The 17705-nt window shown below is 51.0% G+C and overlaps 1 protein-coding gene across 12 annotated transcripts in view; it reads right to left on the bottom strand.

Annotated features, from left to right (window-relative positions):
* MEGF11 (multiple EGF like domains 11) overlaps positions 1-17705 on the bottom strand; it is a 400952-nt gene that overhangs the window by 256614 nt on the left and 126633 nt on the right. For all 12 annotated transcript variants that reach the window (XR_015135430.1, XM_086322959.1, XM_086322954.1 and 9 more), the window contains 3 exons: positions 11239-11344; positions 6885-6986; positions 2200-2300 (listed from right to left, as the gene is read on the bottom strand). Coding sequence is in view for 11 of the 12 variants with exons in the window: in XM_086322960.1 (XP_086179086.1) it covers positions 2200-2300; positions 6885-6986; positions 11239-11344 (309 nt within the window). In the remaining variant the exon portion in view is untranslated. The remainder of the gene's footprint in view (positions 1-2199; positions 2301-6884; positions 6987-11238; positions 11345-17705) is intronic.

Here is a 17705-nt window from a genome sequence, read left to right as displayed (position 1 = left end):
CACAAAAATGTTAAGACCCAAAACCAGGAAGTGGGGAGGTGACACATATTAAGCCCCACCCTGTGCTGCGCCTGGTGGTGAACGTATTACTATTCCCATTTTGTGTGAGTGGAAACTGAGGTTCTGAGAGGGGCCATCTTAATTCCTGAAAAGAAGCAGCACGTCTGGAGTGGCTCAGAGAAGCCTCGAGCCAGACAGCCTAGATTCAAATCCTATCACTTTCTAGCTGTGTGATCTTGGCCATGTTACTTAACGGCTCTGTGACTCAGTTCCTCCATCTGTAAAATGGGAGAACTAAGGGTAGCGACCCCAGAGGGCTGTTGTGAGGAGCTGATGCCTCAATGTATGCAAAGTGATCGGAATGGTGCCTGACATGGGTGTGTAGCCTGAAGACAGTGATAAGGAGGATAAAGAAGAAGATGCTGGGAGTGGCAGAGCTGAGATGCACACTCAGGCTGTGTGACTTTTGCCCCTCGGAGCCATCACCCAGCACGCACAATACCCCACCTCACTGCTGAAACTCTGTGGTGCCCTCCTAGGAAAAGCCTCCAGACCTGAAAGCGGCTTTTCTAGCTTGGCTTCCTGGACGTGTCAGGCCTGTAGCACTGACTCAGCAGGTAACCACTGGCTGTTACATAAGGAGAAGGTGGGAGGCTATAAGCTGCCCTTCCTGGTCAGCAAGGCTGAGCCTGTGCAATCAGGACACTCTGCTTCTGCCCCATCTTCATCTTCCAAGAGCTTTACTGACATCCACTAATGGAAATTAGAAAGGCGATGTGCTTATCCATTCCTGGAGCCCTTGATGATGACCAAAATTCCTTTATAATGTCACTGTGCCCTGAGCGCCAGCGGGCCACTCACATCCATCCTGCTCAGGCTTAATGAGTCCGGTGTCCCACTCCACACCTGACTCTTGCTCTGCTTTGAGCAGACAGAGCAGCAGCAGTAAAGTCTTGGTCCTGATCTCAACTCCACACCTGGGTCCCCTCAATGGCCGTCTTGCAAGTGCAGTGTCGACCTAGGCCTTGTTCCAGCCCAGTCCTCTGGCCTGCTCCTGGAAAGCAACATTTTGGGGTTTGCTTTGGGTGAGTATCTTTGTACTTTTGCTGGGAAACCATCATTATTGAACCTATTTGTGACAGTATTTTTCATTCATTCCTGTAATGCAATTAGGATCGAGTTTCTTCAGCATTAGGGGAGATGTAACATCAGTAGGGGAAAATTGTCATTTCATTCCCGACATCAATACGCCCACTCTGCCCAAATTCTCTGTCTGGTACTAACCTGGTTTACCCTCTCAAAACGCAAGGAGAATACTAACAAGGAAACTCACTCTCCAAATTAAGAGGCAGAAGCTCTGGGGCTAGATTCTTCTCTCAGCCATTAAACAGGGAGCTCCTAGCTTTTCTGACCACTCTCCTTCAGAGGTGAGTAGGAAAGAGTCCCCGAGAGCCTGACCACAGGGCCCTACAATCATTCTTCCAGAGAGGTTGAGTGACTTGCCCAAAGCCACATGGTGTGAGGCTGAGACCAAACCCAGAACCCAGATCTGCAGGCTCCTGGGTGTTCCCTACTGCATGACAGTGCCCTCTACCCACGGGCCTGCAGCTGCCAGAAACCCAGCCCTCATCTCCCTGGGGATATCGAGGCTTCAGTTTTCTGTAGACAAAGAAGGGAAGAATTGACAGGTATCTTTCATGAACTTCAGTGTTTCCCAGGCCTTTTTGGAAATCCCCCCAATTACTGGAACCAGCATCTTTCAATCTTATTCTTGCCATCCAAGGATTTCACCTTCCCTGCTTCCTCTCTTCCATCCGGCCGTCCATCCATCCTCGCATCTCTCTCCCCCTCCATCCATTGATCCACTCACCTCTTCTTTCCTCCTTGAGCACCCCGCTCTGTGCCAGCCCTCAGCACTTCTTCCCCATTGTTCCTCAGGCACCCACTCCAGAAGAGTTCACTACTCTCCTGACCCTGTCAAAGCCTAGAACTGATGTGCTTATATCCACCCTCTTAGGAGGCTGATCTGATAGACAAATTTGTGCTAAGGTGTTTGCACCAGACCCATTATTCCCCCAGAGCTGGCAGCAGACAAGGACTTCTGGAGCCCTCAGGTCACTGCCCAGGGCCTAGAAGACAGCCCTACCTCCCTCTCCTTGGTCCCCCTGCCCGCCCCTCCCCACTTCCACCCCCACGTACGTATGCAGAAGTCTCCATTCTCATAGTAGCCAGGACAGCACTGGGATCTTCGCCGGTACATCGTTCGCAGCCCACGCCGATATGCCGTCTTATAACTGATCCTAAGGCACAGGAGAGAAAGCCACTTGAAAGTATTGAAAATCAATCACTCCTGTTAGAATGATATTTGTGTTAAGCTATATCAAGGATGCCATTCAATAATGACTTTAAAATGCATGGCAGCTTCGACTATGAAGGAACACAATAAAGAAAAATCAATGGTGAGATCCGGGCCATCATGAGGCAGAATGTATTACCGACTCAGCAGTGTTTGCTACACCTGCTGATTTTTCCCCAGTCCCTTCAGAGTGATGTTTAGAAGGGCTGTAGAAGATACTATGGGGGTTACATTGTAGATGATAACTGGAGGCTTCTCCTGAAAACATCCAGACTCAGGGCTGGAGCAGCCCATGGGGTGACCTGGACAGGAGCTGGGCCCTGAGAGTTTCTATGCCAACTGCCACCATCCCAACCATGACTGCTGATGGCTCCTTGGGGATTGGTCCATCCAACTGGAGAACCAAAGCCAAATCAGCCAAAGGACCCCCTGAGTCTGACTAGGTCCCAGAGAGCAGATCAATCTCCCTCACACCAAAAATAACACCGCCTGGGGAAGAGCTTTGCATGCCATCTTGGGAAGGCTCAGAACCAACACCAGCTCTGCAGAAGAAGAAGCTAAGATCCAGAGAGCAGAAGCTGTGGATGGGGAGTCAGAGGCCTGGATTCCAGTTCTGATGCTGGCATGGCTGTTGAGACTTCGCCCTGTGCCAGACATACTCGCAGGCAAAATCTCATTCCAGTCTCTCTCTGAGACAGTAGCATTATTATGCCCCCCTTTATTTATTTATTTTTCTTCCTTAGAGTTTTTCTTCTTATTTTGTTTTATGAAAACTCCCCCTTTGTTTTATGGTTGAGAAAAGTGAGAAGTTAATGACTTGCTGAAGGTCACACAGCTAAAAGTTTCAGAGCCAGGATTCAAACAGAAGTCACTCTCATTTCAGAGCCACTGGGTTTAACCCAGTGGGAACTGAGCCCTGAGCCAGTTCCTACTGGGTGGCTTGCGAAGCTTATGGGATTGCCATTGTGGAGCAGTAAGACAAGGGAAGGGATGGTGTGAGGACTGAGTCCTAAGGTGAAAGTGTTAGTCACTCAGTCGTGTCCCCATGGACTGTAGCCCCTCAGGCTCCTCTGTCCATGGGATTCTCCAGGCAAGAATATTGGCGTGGGTAGCCATTTCCTTCTCCAGGGGACCTTCCTGACCTGGGGATCAAACCCGGATCTCCTGCATTACAGGCAAATTCTTTACTAACTGAGCCACCAGGGAGTCCTTAAAGAGGGAGTCAAATTTGGGTAGACAGGCAAAGCCCCTTCCTCACACACAAGGTCAAAATGGAGGAGATATGAAGTGGTTATTAAAGACCAGAGAGAGGAAATAACTTCCCAAGGTCAAAGTTAGAGTCAACCCAAGTCCTTGGGACTTGAAGCCAGAGCTCTTTTACTTCTCCACCAGCACCCCAGGAGAGCCAGCCCTGGGGACCCCTGCTCGGGGGCAGAGTAGCAGGGCCCCATCACTGGAGATATCCCTATTCTGTAACATGGAGGGTCAGGCTAACTTGGGCAGGGAATCCGACAGTATGGGCTAGGCCGGCCCTCCCAGTCCTTACAGCGCTCACTTTATGACAAATGACAGTGTGGGACTCCAGGGAAGTCCGTGATATTTGGGAATGTCGTAAACTAAGGTCATTCTACTTTGTCAAAAGCCCATAATGGAAGGTAAGCCAGACTCCAAGCAAAGCTACTTCCCCGGCACAGGAAGGCAGCTCCCGGCAATCTCAGGAGTTGTATAAGCCTCCCAGATAAAGAATGACTCAGGGTTGACTCAGAGGTCATGCAGCCCACGCCTCCCACCAAACAGGGTTATCCCCAAGCCCTTCCAGTGGAGAGGCGGTCTCAGCATCATTAAAGCCTCCCAGGAGAGAGGTTCCCCCCTGCTTCTTGCTTGCCCATCTTTGCTGACTCCCGGTGCTGTGGTGGCAAATAGGAGACAGAAGGGGCCAGAGGCCAGGCTGCTATCAGATGGATGCTGTGTTCAAACAAGCCATCCCACACTGAAGGAGACTGATGGCGCAGCTGTCAGCATGCACACTCCAGGGCATCAGGAAAGCGGCAAAGCAACTCAATAATTTAGCAAAATAATTCATGTTCCAGAAATGCAGCCTATTTTAATAAGCAGCCGTTCACTCACCCTTCCCCACTGGTGATGGACGGCAGCTCCAGCCTCCAAGTACCCAACAAAGCCACTCCTCAGAGCAAACCTGGCTCTGGCACAGGGCTTGACAGAGTCAGAGAGGGAGCAGGACTTCTCTTTCTGCCTCTGCCTTTGACCAGGGCGACAGGCAGCTACCTCAGCAAATTAGGGGAGGTGAAGGGGATGCAGTAATGGCTGAGTAGCTCCTATGAGACCCACCTTCCTGCAAACAACTGTGCAGTCTGGGGGTGGAGGGGACAACCTACCTAAACAGCACTAGAGAGAGAAGAAAGGCAGATATTGGAGGGAAGTAGACACTTGGAAGAAGGGAATGACACGGGACAAGATGAGCCCAGGGGCAGGTCCCAGGCAACAACATTCCAGGTGGCTAAAATTCAGACAGAGGACACACTGCCTTACTGGTTTGAAGAATCACAGGACAAGGTGAGGGTGAACCCAGTAACTAGAAAGTGACAAAGAAAACCCTAGAAAGGAGAGAACCACGAAGAGGAAGTCCCATATTCTTTGTAAAAAATTCTGCCCAAAATTCTGGCCCTGAATTGCATGTGAGGAGGGCAGGTTACAAACGGTCCAGAAAAGCCTGAAAATATTGAACTTTCAGAGTTTGGAAATTGAGTTAGCTGCTAAAACAACCAACCAGAAACAATATAAGAGAACATAAGAGAATTCAGTCTCTTTTGTTTGTAATGCCCAGAATACAGTTCAAAATTACTAGACACATAAAGAAACTAGAAAATTGTACCTTTATAAAAGAAAAGGCAGTCAATGAAGACCAACTCTCAGATGGCCCAGATGTTAAAATTAGCAGACAAGGATTTTAAAGCAGCTATTAAATCTATGTTCAATGTTTCACAGCAAGTTACTAGCAAAACCCCCAAAGAAAATGAGGACTTTGGCTTTTCAGCATGGGGCAAGTTTCCCTATCCATGTTTCTTCCCAACATGATTCCTACAGAACATCAAAGAGCAACCAGGCCCACAAGGAGGGAGCAAAAGAAATCTGGAGGCAACACAGATGCCCAACAACTAGGAAACGGGCCTACCAGGCATCCTCTTTCTCACTGACTCTTCATCTGCTGAATTATCACTCCCTTAAGTAACAAAGCTATCTTGCCTATAACTAACCCCTCAGTTTTCTCCACTTTCCCCTGCTTTGTTCAAACTATTTTTACATCCCTGACCTCACTGGACCCTACAGGTATGGAGGGCAAGTATTAAAGTGTTAGTCGCTCAGTCTTGTCCAACTATTTGCAACCCCATGGCAACTAGGGAGAGAAAAGAGGAAGGAAGAGAGAACATGTTTTGTTGGATGACCCTAGGCAAGTCATTGTTTGGGGATTCCCTGTGTACTCTTCAAATATGTAAGGACCCATCAGGCTCCTCTGTCCATGGGATTCTCCAGGCAAGAATACTAGAGTGGGTAGCCAATTCCTTCTCCAGGGGATCTTCCTGACTCAGGGATCAAATCCAGGTCTCCTGCATTGCAAGTGAATTCTTTACCATCTGAGTCACCAGGGAAGCCATGTAGGGCAAGGGTCATTACGTATTTGATGAGTACACAGGGAATCCCAAAATAGAATGACTTGCCCGGGGTCGTCCATCAAAACACATTCTCTCTTCCTTCCTCTTTTCCCTCCCCAGTGCCATGAGAGCACAGCATAATTTCCAGGAGGGCTGCAGACAAGAGAGCAGGATTCCCATGTGCAATCATTCAGATGGAGCTCTTCCCATGGGCAGCCTGGCTAAGGCGCCAAGAGGTTCTGGACTCTAGCCTTCACTCTGTTCTCCAAGCCCAGTCCCCTGTATGGGACAACATCTGCTCCAACAGGAGCCCTCTGAGGTTAGCTTTCCCCCAGGAGCAGACCCTGAGACAAGGATTCTAAAGCAAGCAGTTTATCTAGGAGGTGATCCCAGGAAGCACTGGGAAGAGCATGGAAAAATGAGACAGGGAAGTAAAGGCAGACATTCAGGGTGTGCTTTTGAGCAGCTCACTGCTATAGGCGCCTGGGGTTCCATCCCCCTGAGGACCATGAATCTTTTAAGAACAGGCCTCAGAGTTGGCCCCTCTGCCCTAGGGGTAAGGAAGCTGAGATATTCTTCCACTAACTCCCCATCTGTTATTGAGTGAGGGATGCCCCCCTAGGGTAATCATTCTCGAGCACTTTCCACCTGCCCTGCCCATGAGCTGCTCTGACTACAAAGAAGCCCCCAGCAGCGCCTCTTGGGTGAATAGCAGGAGGGGGTACCAAGGGGTATCAGGGGGGCACTGACTCCATCTGCTAGGAGGGCTTTTCACTAACTTGTAGGAAGGTGAGCCTGAGGGTTGCCTCTCCCTTCCCTCACCCACCCTCTACCTACTACCTGAGAGAGGTACTCACCTGTGTCTGGTACACTTGAACCAGTTGAGGATGTCTGTGCAGCGCGTGTAGTAGATCTGATCAAAGGGGTGTGCGTATGATTCTTGGACGGTCACGGCATAGCTGAGAACCAGACAGGAGATGGAAGCTGTGGTCAGTTCTTGGGAGATGGAGCTGATATTCAGGATGGGGTCTCCCTTCCCAGGGGAGCCAGGACCCACAGCCAAGTGTCAAGGGCTCCAACCTCCCCTGCCTGACTCCATTCTCCTCCTGCCCTGGGTACTCTCGGGTTTCAAACCTTCTTGACCCCAGGTAAGATGCAGGACACACCCCTTACTGTCTTTTGAAGCTCATCTTTTCAGCTCATCTTCTGAAGTTTGAATTCATTTTTCATTTAAAAGAGAATGAATAAAGTTTGCATTTATTCTACTTGGTTCTGGAAGGCCCAAAGCCAGCAAGTTTTAAAATACTTTCTGCTTGTTCAGATCTTTATGGTTTTCAAAGTGCATGTATGGAAGCTGATCTTTGCTGCAACATTATGAAATAAGTGGTCACATTTTATAGATGAAGAAACAAAGGCTTAGAGGTGGCTTGCCCAGGTCACATAGCTGGTACCAGTAACTGCTCATATTTGAATGTCCTATGTTAAGTGTTTTAAGCCCTCTTAATCTTCATCTTGTAAGGTAGGTAGTGGCGTTGTTAGCCTCACTTTACAAACGACGAAACAGAGCATCAGAGTGGTTAAGTGACTTCCTCAAGGTCACGCAGGTACCCTTTGCTCTATTATAGCTCTAGTATAGCTGGGCATGCATTGAGGCCACGCCCCCAGACCTCCTGATCAAAGTGGCATCTTGTTACCTGCCTATTAGCTGTAAACTGGACCAGTGGGTAGAAGCCACTGGCAAGCAGCTCTCAGCTTTACCAAAATAAGCCTTTCTACCTGCCTGCACTGGTAGGAATGCTATAGGAAAGCAGTCACACGGGGGTGGAAAGTGAAGATCACACTTTCTGTGCAGGAGGGGAGAGGACCTCAGCTGAGAGTTCAGGAATTAATTTTGTGTCAGTTGGTATTATTCAGCGCTTTCCCCCAGAAGGCTCACTGACTTGGGCCAGATGGCCAGGTCCAGGCTATAAAAGCCCGTCTGCTTTGCCTGAGGAAACTGTCAGTTTACTTGAGAGAGGAGGGCTGGGGCAGGCCAGCCCCCTCCCAAGTGGATCCCCAGCAGGCTCGCTGCCACCAGAAATGTCAAAGGTCTCTAGCTCAGGAAGAGGAAGCCAGGAGCTGTCAGCGATGCACACGGACTCAGGGTGGTGGGAAATTCTGTCTCTGCCACACAGAGGATGTTAGGAGGCCCCTGCCGAGCTGCTATACCAGCACCTTAGAGATATGCGTCAGAAGCACGTCTATGCGGAAATGACCCGGACCTGTTTCCCTCCACGAGGAGTCTCTCCTCATTCATCCATCAAAGCAGTAATTCAGCTTGGAGAAACTGAGCTCGTCATCTGCTCCTGACATCCCCAAGCCCCTTCCAGCTCTGAAAGTCTATGACCCTGGGCTCCTGCATCTCTACTGAGTCTTGGGGGCAGGAGAACAAATGGATAAGGCCACAGGGGCTCTGGGTCAAGTTTCAACTCTGTCACTTGTTAGCACTACATCCTTAGATATGATACCTAACTAGCATAAGCCTCCATTTCCACACCTGTAAACTGACGATAAATATTACCAGGGACTTCATACAGTTACCACGAGGATTATGGGAGGCAATGATAGCATCTCTCAGGGTGGTGGGAAGGTAAAGCAAGATGACACAGGTAAAATGCTCAACAAAAGATATTACACAGCTTAATGGGTATACCATCAGTGCCTAATAGATGCTGGCCATCATCATTATACGACTGGCAGTGACTCACCTCCTTGCCGGGCACTGAGAGATAGTTCCTCCCTGACCACAGTAGGGAATGGGGAGCAAGACCCACACACTGACCAGACTCCCCACCCAGGGGATCAGGTGTCCCTCCCAGCACAGATAAGAACAGTGGGTGCTCCGAGAAAGGGCATCAGCTCAACAGAGGCGGTGGGGAGAGTGTCATGGGGGACAGATCCGGCTCTGCCGGGGGGGCCCTACACCGAGAAAGTCAGACAACCAGACCTTGAACCAACTCCAAGTTTCCGGGTGAAGTGTGTGCCCCTGGTTTCATGGCTGGGTGGTTTAACATGCTCATTTGCCAACATGCTAATGAGGGGCCAGATTAATCTTGTAGAGCTGGGCTTTACTAGCCAGAGGAGGTCTTTTGGCTGGGTTTTATAGTGGAGGGGCATAATTGAGGAGGAGCCTGCCAGAAGCACTAATCCATCTGGGAAATTCTCCCTAAGTGGTCTCTGGGGAACAGGGTGTGTTTCTGGAATGACACAGACTAGACTCATCCGTGCACAGCTGGCAGTGGAGCTCAACTGGAAGAACCAAGAAGGAAGGGGTGTCTGGTGACATGAGCCTCACTGCACAGTCTCCCGCCTCGGGGCTGGAGAACCCCTAGACCTCCTTTTAGCTGCTGGAGTCTCTCCTCATTCATCCGTCAAAGCAGTAATTCAGCTGATCGCCCAAACAGCCCATAATGCCTGCTCAGTGCAGGTTTGGATCAGAATATTTTCACATTCCAAAGGAGTTCATGTTGGGCAGATTTAGAAAAGTAGAGAGTTTGGTTTAAGTTTGAACTGACCCACTGGTACACATGGCGCTCAGAGAAGAGGAAAGTCAGGGTGGCCCCTGCCATCAGGGAAGGCTTCCTGGAGGAGCCATCAGAGGCACTGGGAAGGCAGAGGTGAGCAGATAGGAAGGAGGCCTCCCAGAAGCTAGGATACAGCACAGACATCAGCAGGAAGCAATGGTATCCCAGCTGGGAAAGGTGGATGAGACAGGGCTGCTGAGACTGAAGTCTGCAAACCAAAGACTAATGTGGAAGTCACCTGCTTTCTCCCTCACCTACTGGGGAAAAAAAAGGTTTACATTCCCCCAAACTGGGAGGGGTAAAGGGCCTGGAATCCCCTCAGAGTCACATGGAAAGCTTATAAAACGGTATCTGCATAGGCTCCGCCCCAGACCTAGGGGATCAGAGTCTGGGCAGAGAGGACCCACGAAACTCTGCTTTTCACCTGCTTTTCAGGGGGCCTGATGTGCAGCAGGATCTATGTTAACTGTCCCTGCAGAGCTGAGTCCTCAACAAGAAAAGACAATAATTGAGCTTCACGGTCCTCAAAGCCCTTTCAGGAAACTGGTACCCTGATCATCCAACAAGCCTGTGAGGCAGGAGTAATTCTGCCCCCGATTTCAGAGAGACAGAGGTAGTCTGGGACTGGTTCAGAGACATCTGAAAATCACAGGGCTAACAGATGGAAAACTCCAGATGGGCGTGAACCAAGATCTCATCACTGATCGCATCACTGTTCTTCCCACTTCCCCAAAAAGCAGCAGCCCACTTCCATTCCAGCCTTTCCACTCCAGGCTCAACCTGGTCACTGGAGGCAACAGCATCCCTCCGCCTCCTCAGCCAGTCTCTCCAGGTCCCCGGGTGAGGGGACACTCCCTGCCGTGGGGCTGGGACATTCACCCTCACGAGCATGGAGCATGATCCCCTCCCCCACTCACCAGCCCTCCTCTACCACCTGCTTCCCCCATCGGGTCCCCATCTTAATTTTATTCATTTGATTTATTAACATCTAAGTGGCAGAGTCATCCTGGTCAGCGTGGCCAATCAATTCCAGGGTTTAATTCGGTTTTTCCTGATTGGGTCTCTGGTCACTGTCTTTCTGCTCACCAAAATCAATACTTTCACCTTGTGCTTCAAAGTCAGGTCCTCTGCAGGGCCCTGGCCTGTTCCCCCGGACCTAGTGCCACAGCCAGAATGTAGCTGCCCTTCCCTGGTCAGCCCACACCCCCAGGCTCCTCGAAGCAGGCTGCTGGCCGCCCCACACGGTGAGCTGCTGCAGTGCTGCCAGTCCTGGGAGACCAGGAAGGCACCGCAGCCTTGGAGAACAGAACCTCTGGACCACAGTCCCTTCTCCTCATCTTTATAGGGGTGGTCACTGAACCCCTCTGGAACTCTTTTTCCTCATCTGTAAAGTGGCTGGAAGTGCGAATTCAGGAAAGAAAGTGTCAGCTACCAGGCTGCCTCATTTACATTGCCTGTCACTCAGCGCCCCCACCCTCATCCCCACCCCCATAGTCTTGGACAGAATCTATATGGGTTTGGCCTGCCTTTCAGGATCGTGCTATGTCCCCAGCTGGACTGCAGGCCCTTGGTGGATGGCTTGCCAGCAGTGCCAAGACCAGGGTGAAGCCCCCAGGGAGTGCCTGGCCGTCCAAGAGCCACATCTTACCTCTCCCAGTGGCTGCACACGTTGGGGTCCTCAGGGTTCAGGGAGAGGACGATTTGCAGGAGGGAGCCAACAATGAGTCCTGCTGCTGAGAGCACCATCCTGGGCCCTGCAAGGAAGAACAAAGAGAGTGGTGTCATTAATCACATCATCTTCCCAGGCATCTGTTTGGCACCAAGACGCCTTACATGAAGTGGCGGAAGAGGTTCGCTAAGCTGCAAAGTTCTGCATCATCATCATGTAACGAGCATCTGATATTTCACACTTGCAGGCTTCAACTAACACGGTAACACTTCACCAGTTCTGAGTAACTGGGTAGTGGGAAGCCTGAGTCAGGGAAACGTTAAATTTCTGGTCAGAGCTTCTCAAAGTTTTTTGGTTCATGGACTGCTTTTAGAATCTAGTGAAAGTTACAGAACTTCTCCCCTGAAATATGCCCATATGCACACCATTTGGCTGTGATTTCAGGGTGTCCTGAAGCCCCTGAGTCCATCCTTGGACCAAGAAACTCTGATATACTGCCTTAAAAGCAGCACCCTCCGCGGTCCCTTCTCCCTCAACTTTTTTTTTTTTTTTTTTGGCCGCCCTGTGCAGCATGCAAGAACCTAGTTCCCTGACTGGGGATGGAACCTATACCCCCTGCAATGGGAGTGGGGAATCCTATCCACTGGACTGCCAGGGAAGTCCCTCATCTTTGTTATGCTTTGCCCATTCACTTCCTCTCTCAACTCTTTCCTTCAGTGAAGACAGAGAAGAAAGATATCTGGTGTGGCCCTGGGGACAGCGAAGCTGAGAAAATCCTTCTTGGCAGCTCTGGTCAAACAAGTTGCCCAGAAGGCTGGCCCTTGCTTCTCTTGCTCCCATGGGCTATCACCTACTGACACCCAGGGTGATATGTCTCTGCACATCATACCCACCGGCAGGTGAAGGGCTTGGACAGCCTGGTAAGAGGTTTGAGGAAGCAGCTTGTAGAGTTGATCCCAGCCCCTGAAGTGACAGCCTAAGACAGGTGTTAAGTGGGCCTACACAGCTGCCAACCCCCTGGGGTCCCTGGAACTGAGGATTCCCTATCAGAGGGCTCCTCATAGAGGCAGAGAACCATTAAAATGGGTAGGAATAGCTGAAATGACCTCCAAGGCTCCCTCCTGTCCAGGACTCCATGGTTCTATAGCCTTAGAGAACTGGCCGAGTGTTCTCATCCTAGTTGGGATGCAGGGGGCCCCAGAGCTACCTCCAGGGGACCTGCAATCCATTCGTGCTCCAACGTCAGCTACAGACTGAAAGAATACTGTAACTCAGAGAGACAGCGCTATATTTCATGTGTTCATAGATGTGATTGTGATTTGCTTAAAAGCTTTACCAAATTCAGAGGAGCTTTTATTCTCAATCAGCCATACTGAGAAAAAAAAACAAAAACAAGGCAGCTTCTAATAACTGGGGGCAGGGAGGGTATAGAAAATATTTTGACATTGAAAAGGGGTCCCCAGGCTTGAAATGCTTGAGGATTTCTAGTCTGTTGGCCCAGAGTTTACCGACAAGGAAGCGCTCAGCCTTCTTGGGGGCAGTGAAGAGTAGCGGGGATGCTGCACACACCCCCAGGCTGTACTCAGAGGGAAGCCAAATGGAGCTTCTGCCTTCGTGAAAGGTTAAACTCTCTCCTCCCCTGCCTCAACACTTTGCCTGTTAAACTCTTTCTTAGCAGCTCCTTCAAAGATAAACAAATTGTCACAAATTCTATGTAACCATGGGGGTCCAATTGATGATTAATGAGGCTTTTCTCTCTGTTTGAGATCTGCAGATAATCTGGGTAAATGGATTCTGAAAATCGGCTAACCTAAAGAGAAAAGCGATTCTGCACAATTCGCAGTGTCCAGCAGTCACCAGCCGCAGCCACTCCTCACTCCCCCACCAGCTCACCCTGCCAACTCCATCAGTGCCTGGAGAGACTGACTCCGCACTCCCTGAGCCCCACAGTGCTAGGGCTGCCGGGCATTTCAACGCATTCTCCTCCCAGAGAAGGTGAGACCTTCCCCTTTGGGAAGAGAAGGAACCGCCCCAGACGGGCATTGAGTTTGGGGGATGGGCATCTTCTTCCAGGTGCAGATCGGGTTGATCAGGCATCAGATACAGAAACAAAGGACACACAGAAAGGCTCACAAAGTCTGACCGCCAGGCGGAGATGCCTGGCCTTGATTCTCTCCATGGCCTTGTCTCCTTACTCTGTTGTGGCTTTTTTAAAAAAATATTTATTTATTTGTTTGGCTCAGAGCCGGACACGACTGAAGCAACTTAGCAGCAGCAGCAGCAGGTCTTAGCTGCAGCACGAGGGACCTTCGATCTTTGTTGTAGGCATGTGGGATCTAGTTCCCTGACCGGGGATCAAACCTGGGCCCCCTGCATTGGGAGGTCAGCGTCTTAGCCACTGGACCACCAGAGAAGTCCCTGTCTCATTACTTTGGCTGATCCTGTGTGTTAGTTGCTCAGTTGTGTTTTTGGAACCCATTGGACTGTAGCCTGCCAGGCTCCTCTGTCCATGGAATTCTCCAAGCAAGCATCCTGGAGTGAGTAGCCATTCCCTTCTCCAGGGGATCTTCCCAACCTCGAACCTCGGTTTCCTGAATTGCAGGCAGATTCTTTACCATCTGAGCCAGGCCCATGCTGTAATCTTGAGCGTTTTTCTGAGAGGACCTCCCCCGACCCGACCCTGCCCTACCCCCACCCCCAGATGCATCTTCAAATTTATGAAGCTTAGAATATCACAGGGTGAGGCCACCTGGACTAGTGGAGACTTCTCTGGCTGCTTTTGATCCATGCTGGCGGGAGAGGGCTGGCAAATGGAGGTAACTTGGATCGTGGCTATAATTGAGGAGATTTGTTTAAATCTTTGTGAAAACCTTTCCCTCTGAGTCAAACCTGGACAGGACAGTTTGCCTGATTCCCACTGAGATACCTGGACACCAGGGCACAGAGAGGGTAACAGGTGTTTGGAGAAGCAGGCAGGAGGCAGAAGCGGATACGGGAGCACAGGACACGGCCAGCCAGCGGGGTCTGACACTGCACTCCTCAGTTATCAGAGTGTGTCAAGGCTACAGAGCAGAGGGTGCTCCCCAGGACTGACACCCAAGCCTTGAACAGCCCGTCACCAGTATTCACAAAGTTCCCCGTCTGAGGCCAAGTCTGCCTCTGTGGTGGTGTGGTTGTGGGGAAAGATGCCAGCCTGCGGGTACAAGAGTTGACCCCTCTAGGACCCCCTCAGCCCTCAGGCTTTTTCTTTGAACATGGCCAGTCTAAAAGATTCAACCTTGCCACCCTTCCCTCCTCCCCAGGTCACACCAGTCTCACTTTCGGTTTTTCCTTCACCGCTGAGCCTTGCTCACACAGCTCCCCTGCCCTCAATGCTCTTCTCCCTCAGTTCTGCACCTCCAAACACCATCCACGCCCAGGCACCCTCCCCTCTGCATGGCTTGGCACCTACAGCATGCCAGGCACGCTACACTCATCTAGCTTACAGCCTGGCCACACGGTCCAGCGCTCATCGCCTCCCATCTTGCTGTGAGGTCTTTGCCAGCATGTTGACTTCATCTTTCCGACGTGTCCATGAATGCTTTGAAACTCAGGTCGAGTCGTAGGCTGTTGCCAGTCAGCTCCTTTTGGGATCTGATTTGAGAAAATGTGTTTCTACTTGTCTCAGCCACTTCACTGAGGTGGAGTGAAGAGCAGCCACAAAGGAGCTGTCCCCACATGGGGCAACTCATCGCCATTAACTTTAATGGGGCTTCCCCAGGCTCTCTCTCTAAGGACAGATCCCAAAGACATATGCTTATGAGATGCTGAGGGAAAATCAACCCTGCCTTGGTGGTTGTTAGGCTGACTCCATTCAGAGTGACAGAGGTTAACACAGCGGGCACTATCTGATTCGGGGCATTAATAATTAAATAAGAAAATGCCCCTGGTTTCCCTTCAGAGGAAGAAAACTTGTAAACAGTTCAGCCGGTTCCCTCCCCTCTGGTCCATGCTCCCCACACAGTAAGCTGCAGAGGAAGGGAGTGAAGTTCTAGAAGTGGAGAAATTTCTTTCCCGATTGGCTGCTTTACACCTGCTCAACTGGAGGTGAGGCTGACACCTGCCCACATGTATAGCTACTCTGCACACCTGGCAGGGCCTTAACTAATCAAACTCCTGGAGTACTACTTGCCTAGCCCTGGGCTATGCTTCCAGGATGCAAAGAAATAACCCAAGTCAACTACAGTCCATTTTCAGAGGCTAAAGCAGCAAGCAGTTGAGTCCCCTGGAGGCTTATAGAAAGCTTGGTGGAGCAGATGGGACTAAAGACAGACCATGGACAGAGGAGCCTGGTGGGCTACATACAGTCCATCGGGTTGCAGAGAGTCAGACATGGCTGAGTGACAGAATACGGAAAGGGAGGGCAGATAAAGGGCCTTCGGGGCAAGTACTGCAGAAGGCAGCACGTGGAGGCAGGAAGGTGCAGGTGCCGCTGGAGAGTCTAGGAGGGTTTGCACTGCGGAGCAGAAGTGGGCAGCATGGGAAACTTTGCCAGGCATTTTCCAAAATTGGGTTCTATGAAGCACTAGCCCCATGAGCTACTGATAAAATCTCCCAGACGAAGGTTGCCATGAGTGACCAAGTTCAGGAAATGCTGCATGCTGTGTCCTCATCTTAAATATTCACAGTGTATCTGGGCTCTGGGAAGACCCAAAGTAAAGACACCTGTTTGGTTGTTTCACCCAGTCTTTCCCATAGAACTTTCTAGTGACCTCTGTAGCAACAGAGTTCTTTGGGATGCTAGTTTGGTCAATTCTGCTCCTCTCCATCAAGCCTGGAGGAAGTCCCAGTCCTGACCATCTGCATCCTCAGAGTTCGTATCCTCCTGTTTATGCTAACACTTGAGAGCCTTCTGTGCCTGGCATCTGGTGTTAAAGGGACTCTACCACTGGGTATTAAAGAGACATCATAGCTGACCCTGGGCTTTCTGTCCTGGCCTGGGTCAGCCTTGCAGGCTGAGCAGACCTTAGAGCTGGCAGCATCCTCTGGAGATCCCATCTTCTCCTGGGCCCCTGCCAGCACCAGCACCTGCAGAATCCAGCTTGTCTCTCTGATGGCAACAAACACCTGGCCAGACACCAGCTGTTCACATTAGGCAAGATGCGTAAAACCAGGACAGAGGGCAGGCAGACAGATGGCCTCTGCCCCAGGATCAGTTGTGATGACCTCACAGTCCATCTGTGCAAAAATCTTCCCCCACCTGCTTCGCTTCCACCACCTGCCTTGTCATCCTGAATGTGCCAAAATCTTGGACACTGGAACCTGGTCTGTGTACCTGGAACCTGCTCTCTGTCCATCCCAGTCTCCTCCAGGGAGCCCTTCCTTCTCAGCAACTTTGCACGGGCAGCAGGGGTGGCAGTGGTCAGGCTCTGGGCCCTGGGGGGTTTCCAGTCACAATGCTGGGGATCGATTGGTAGTAGCTACTTGCAATGCTCTCCTGAGGAATGGGGCTGAAGGGAACATGCTGCGGTTGATTAGTGATGTCTGTTGCAGGCACAGGATGGGAAAGGGACACATGGGTGCCACGCACTTGCTGTCCCTGCCCTACATTGCTGAACGGTCGTCTTAACTTTGGAAAGTGCTCCTCTCGTATATGAACCATCTGGATATGGCCTCAGCTCTTCTCTTGGAGCCTTGGAACCTGTCCATCACTTTCCTTCCCTTTGTGTGTGTGTGTGTTAGTTGCTCAGTTGTGTCCGACTTTTTGTGACCCCAGGATCGACTGTCCATGGGATTCTCCAGGCAAGAACACTGGAGTGGGTTGCCATTCCCTTCTCCAGGGGACCTTCCCAACCCAGGGATCAAGCCCAGGTCTCCTAGCACACAATTAAAACGCAAACACACTGCTTGAGGGCAGGGGTTTTGGTCTATTGTGTCCACTGCCATCCCAGCACCCAGAGCACTGCTGTACAGAGAGGGGGCTCAAACCATCTTTGTCGACTCCACAAACTGTCGATTCTACAGCTAACCACCTCCCCTGGACCTCTCAGCCATCCCGAGTCCCAGGACCAGCCACACTGCCTGTGTCCGTCCTGACAGAGACCACCAAAAACCTGTACTGCCAGCAGGTCTCAGCATGCGAGGCGTCCCACCCTGCACTGACATCGCACAGCAGAGACACCAATCTGTTGGCGACGGACACAGTGGGCACCACGACATCCTGAGAGCGATTCACAGACTCCTGCCTGGGCCACCCCACCAGCGCCAGGGGATGTCTCTGTTCCCGGAACCAGCACAGGGCGGGCATTGAAGCCCACTCAATAGCTCAAGCTGCAGTCAGCGGGGGCGGGAGGGGGGGCCTGACCGGAGTTCCGAGAGCCTCATGAAAAGGCGCTTTCAGGCTCGGGATGCAGCAGAAGCAAACTCCAGAGTGAGACTGATAAAGCAAACACCTCACATTCTTCCCA

Source organism: Bos grunniens, chromosome 10 (assembly GCF_055505025.1).
Source record: "Bos grunniens cultivar Pamir isolate PY7600 chromosome 10, Bosgru_T2T1.0, whole genome shotgun sequence".
Taxonomy (NCBI): Eukaryota; Metazoa; Chordata; class Mammalia; order Artiodactyla; family Bovidae; genus Bos; species Bos grunniens.
The sequence above is the reverse complement of the archived record's forward strand: the minus strand, read 5'-3'. Positions and strand labels throughout refer to the sequence as shown.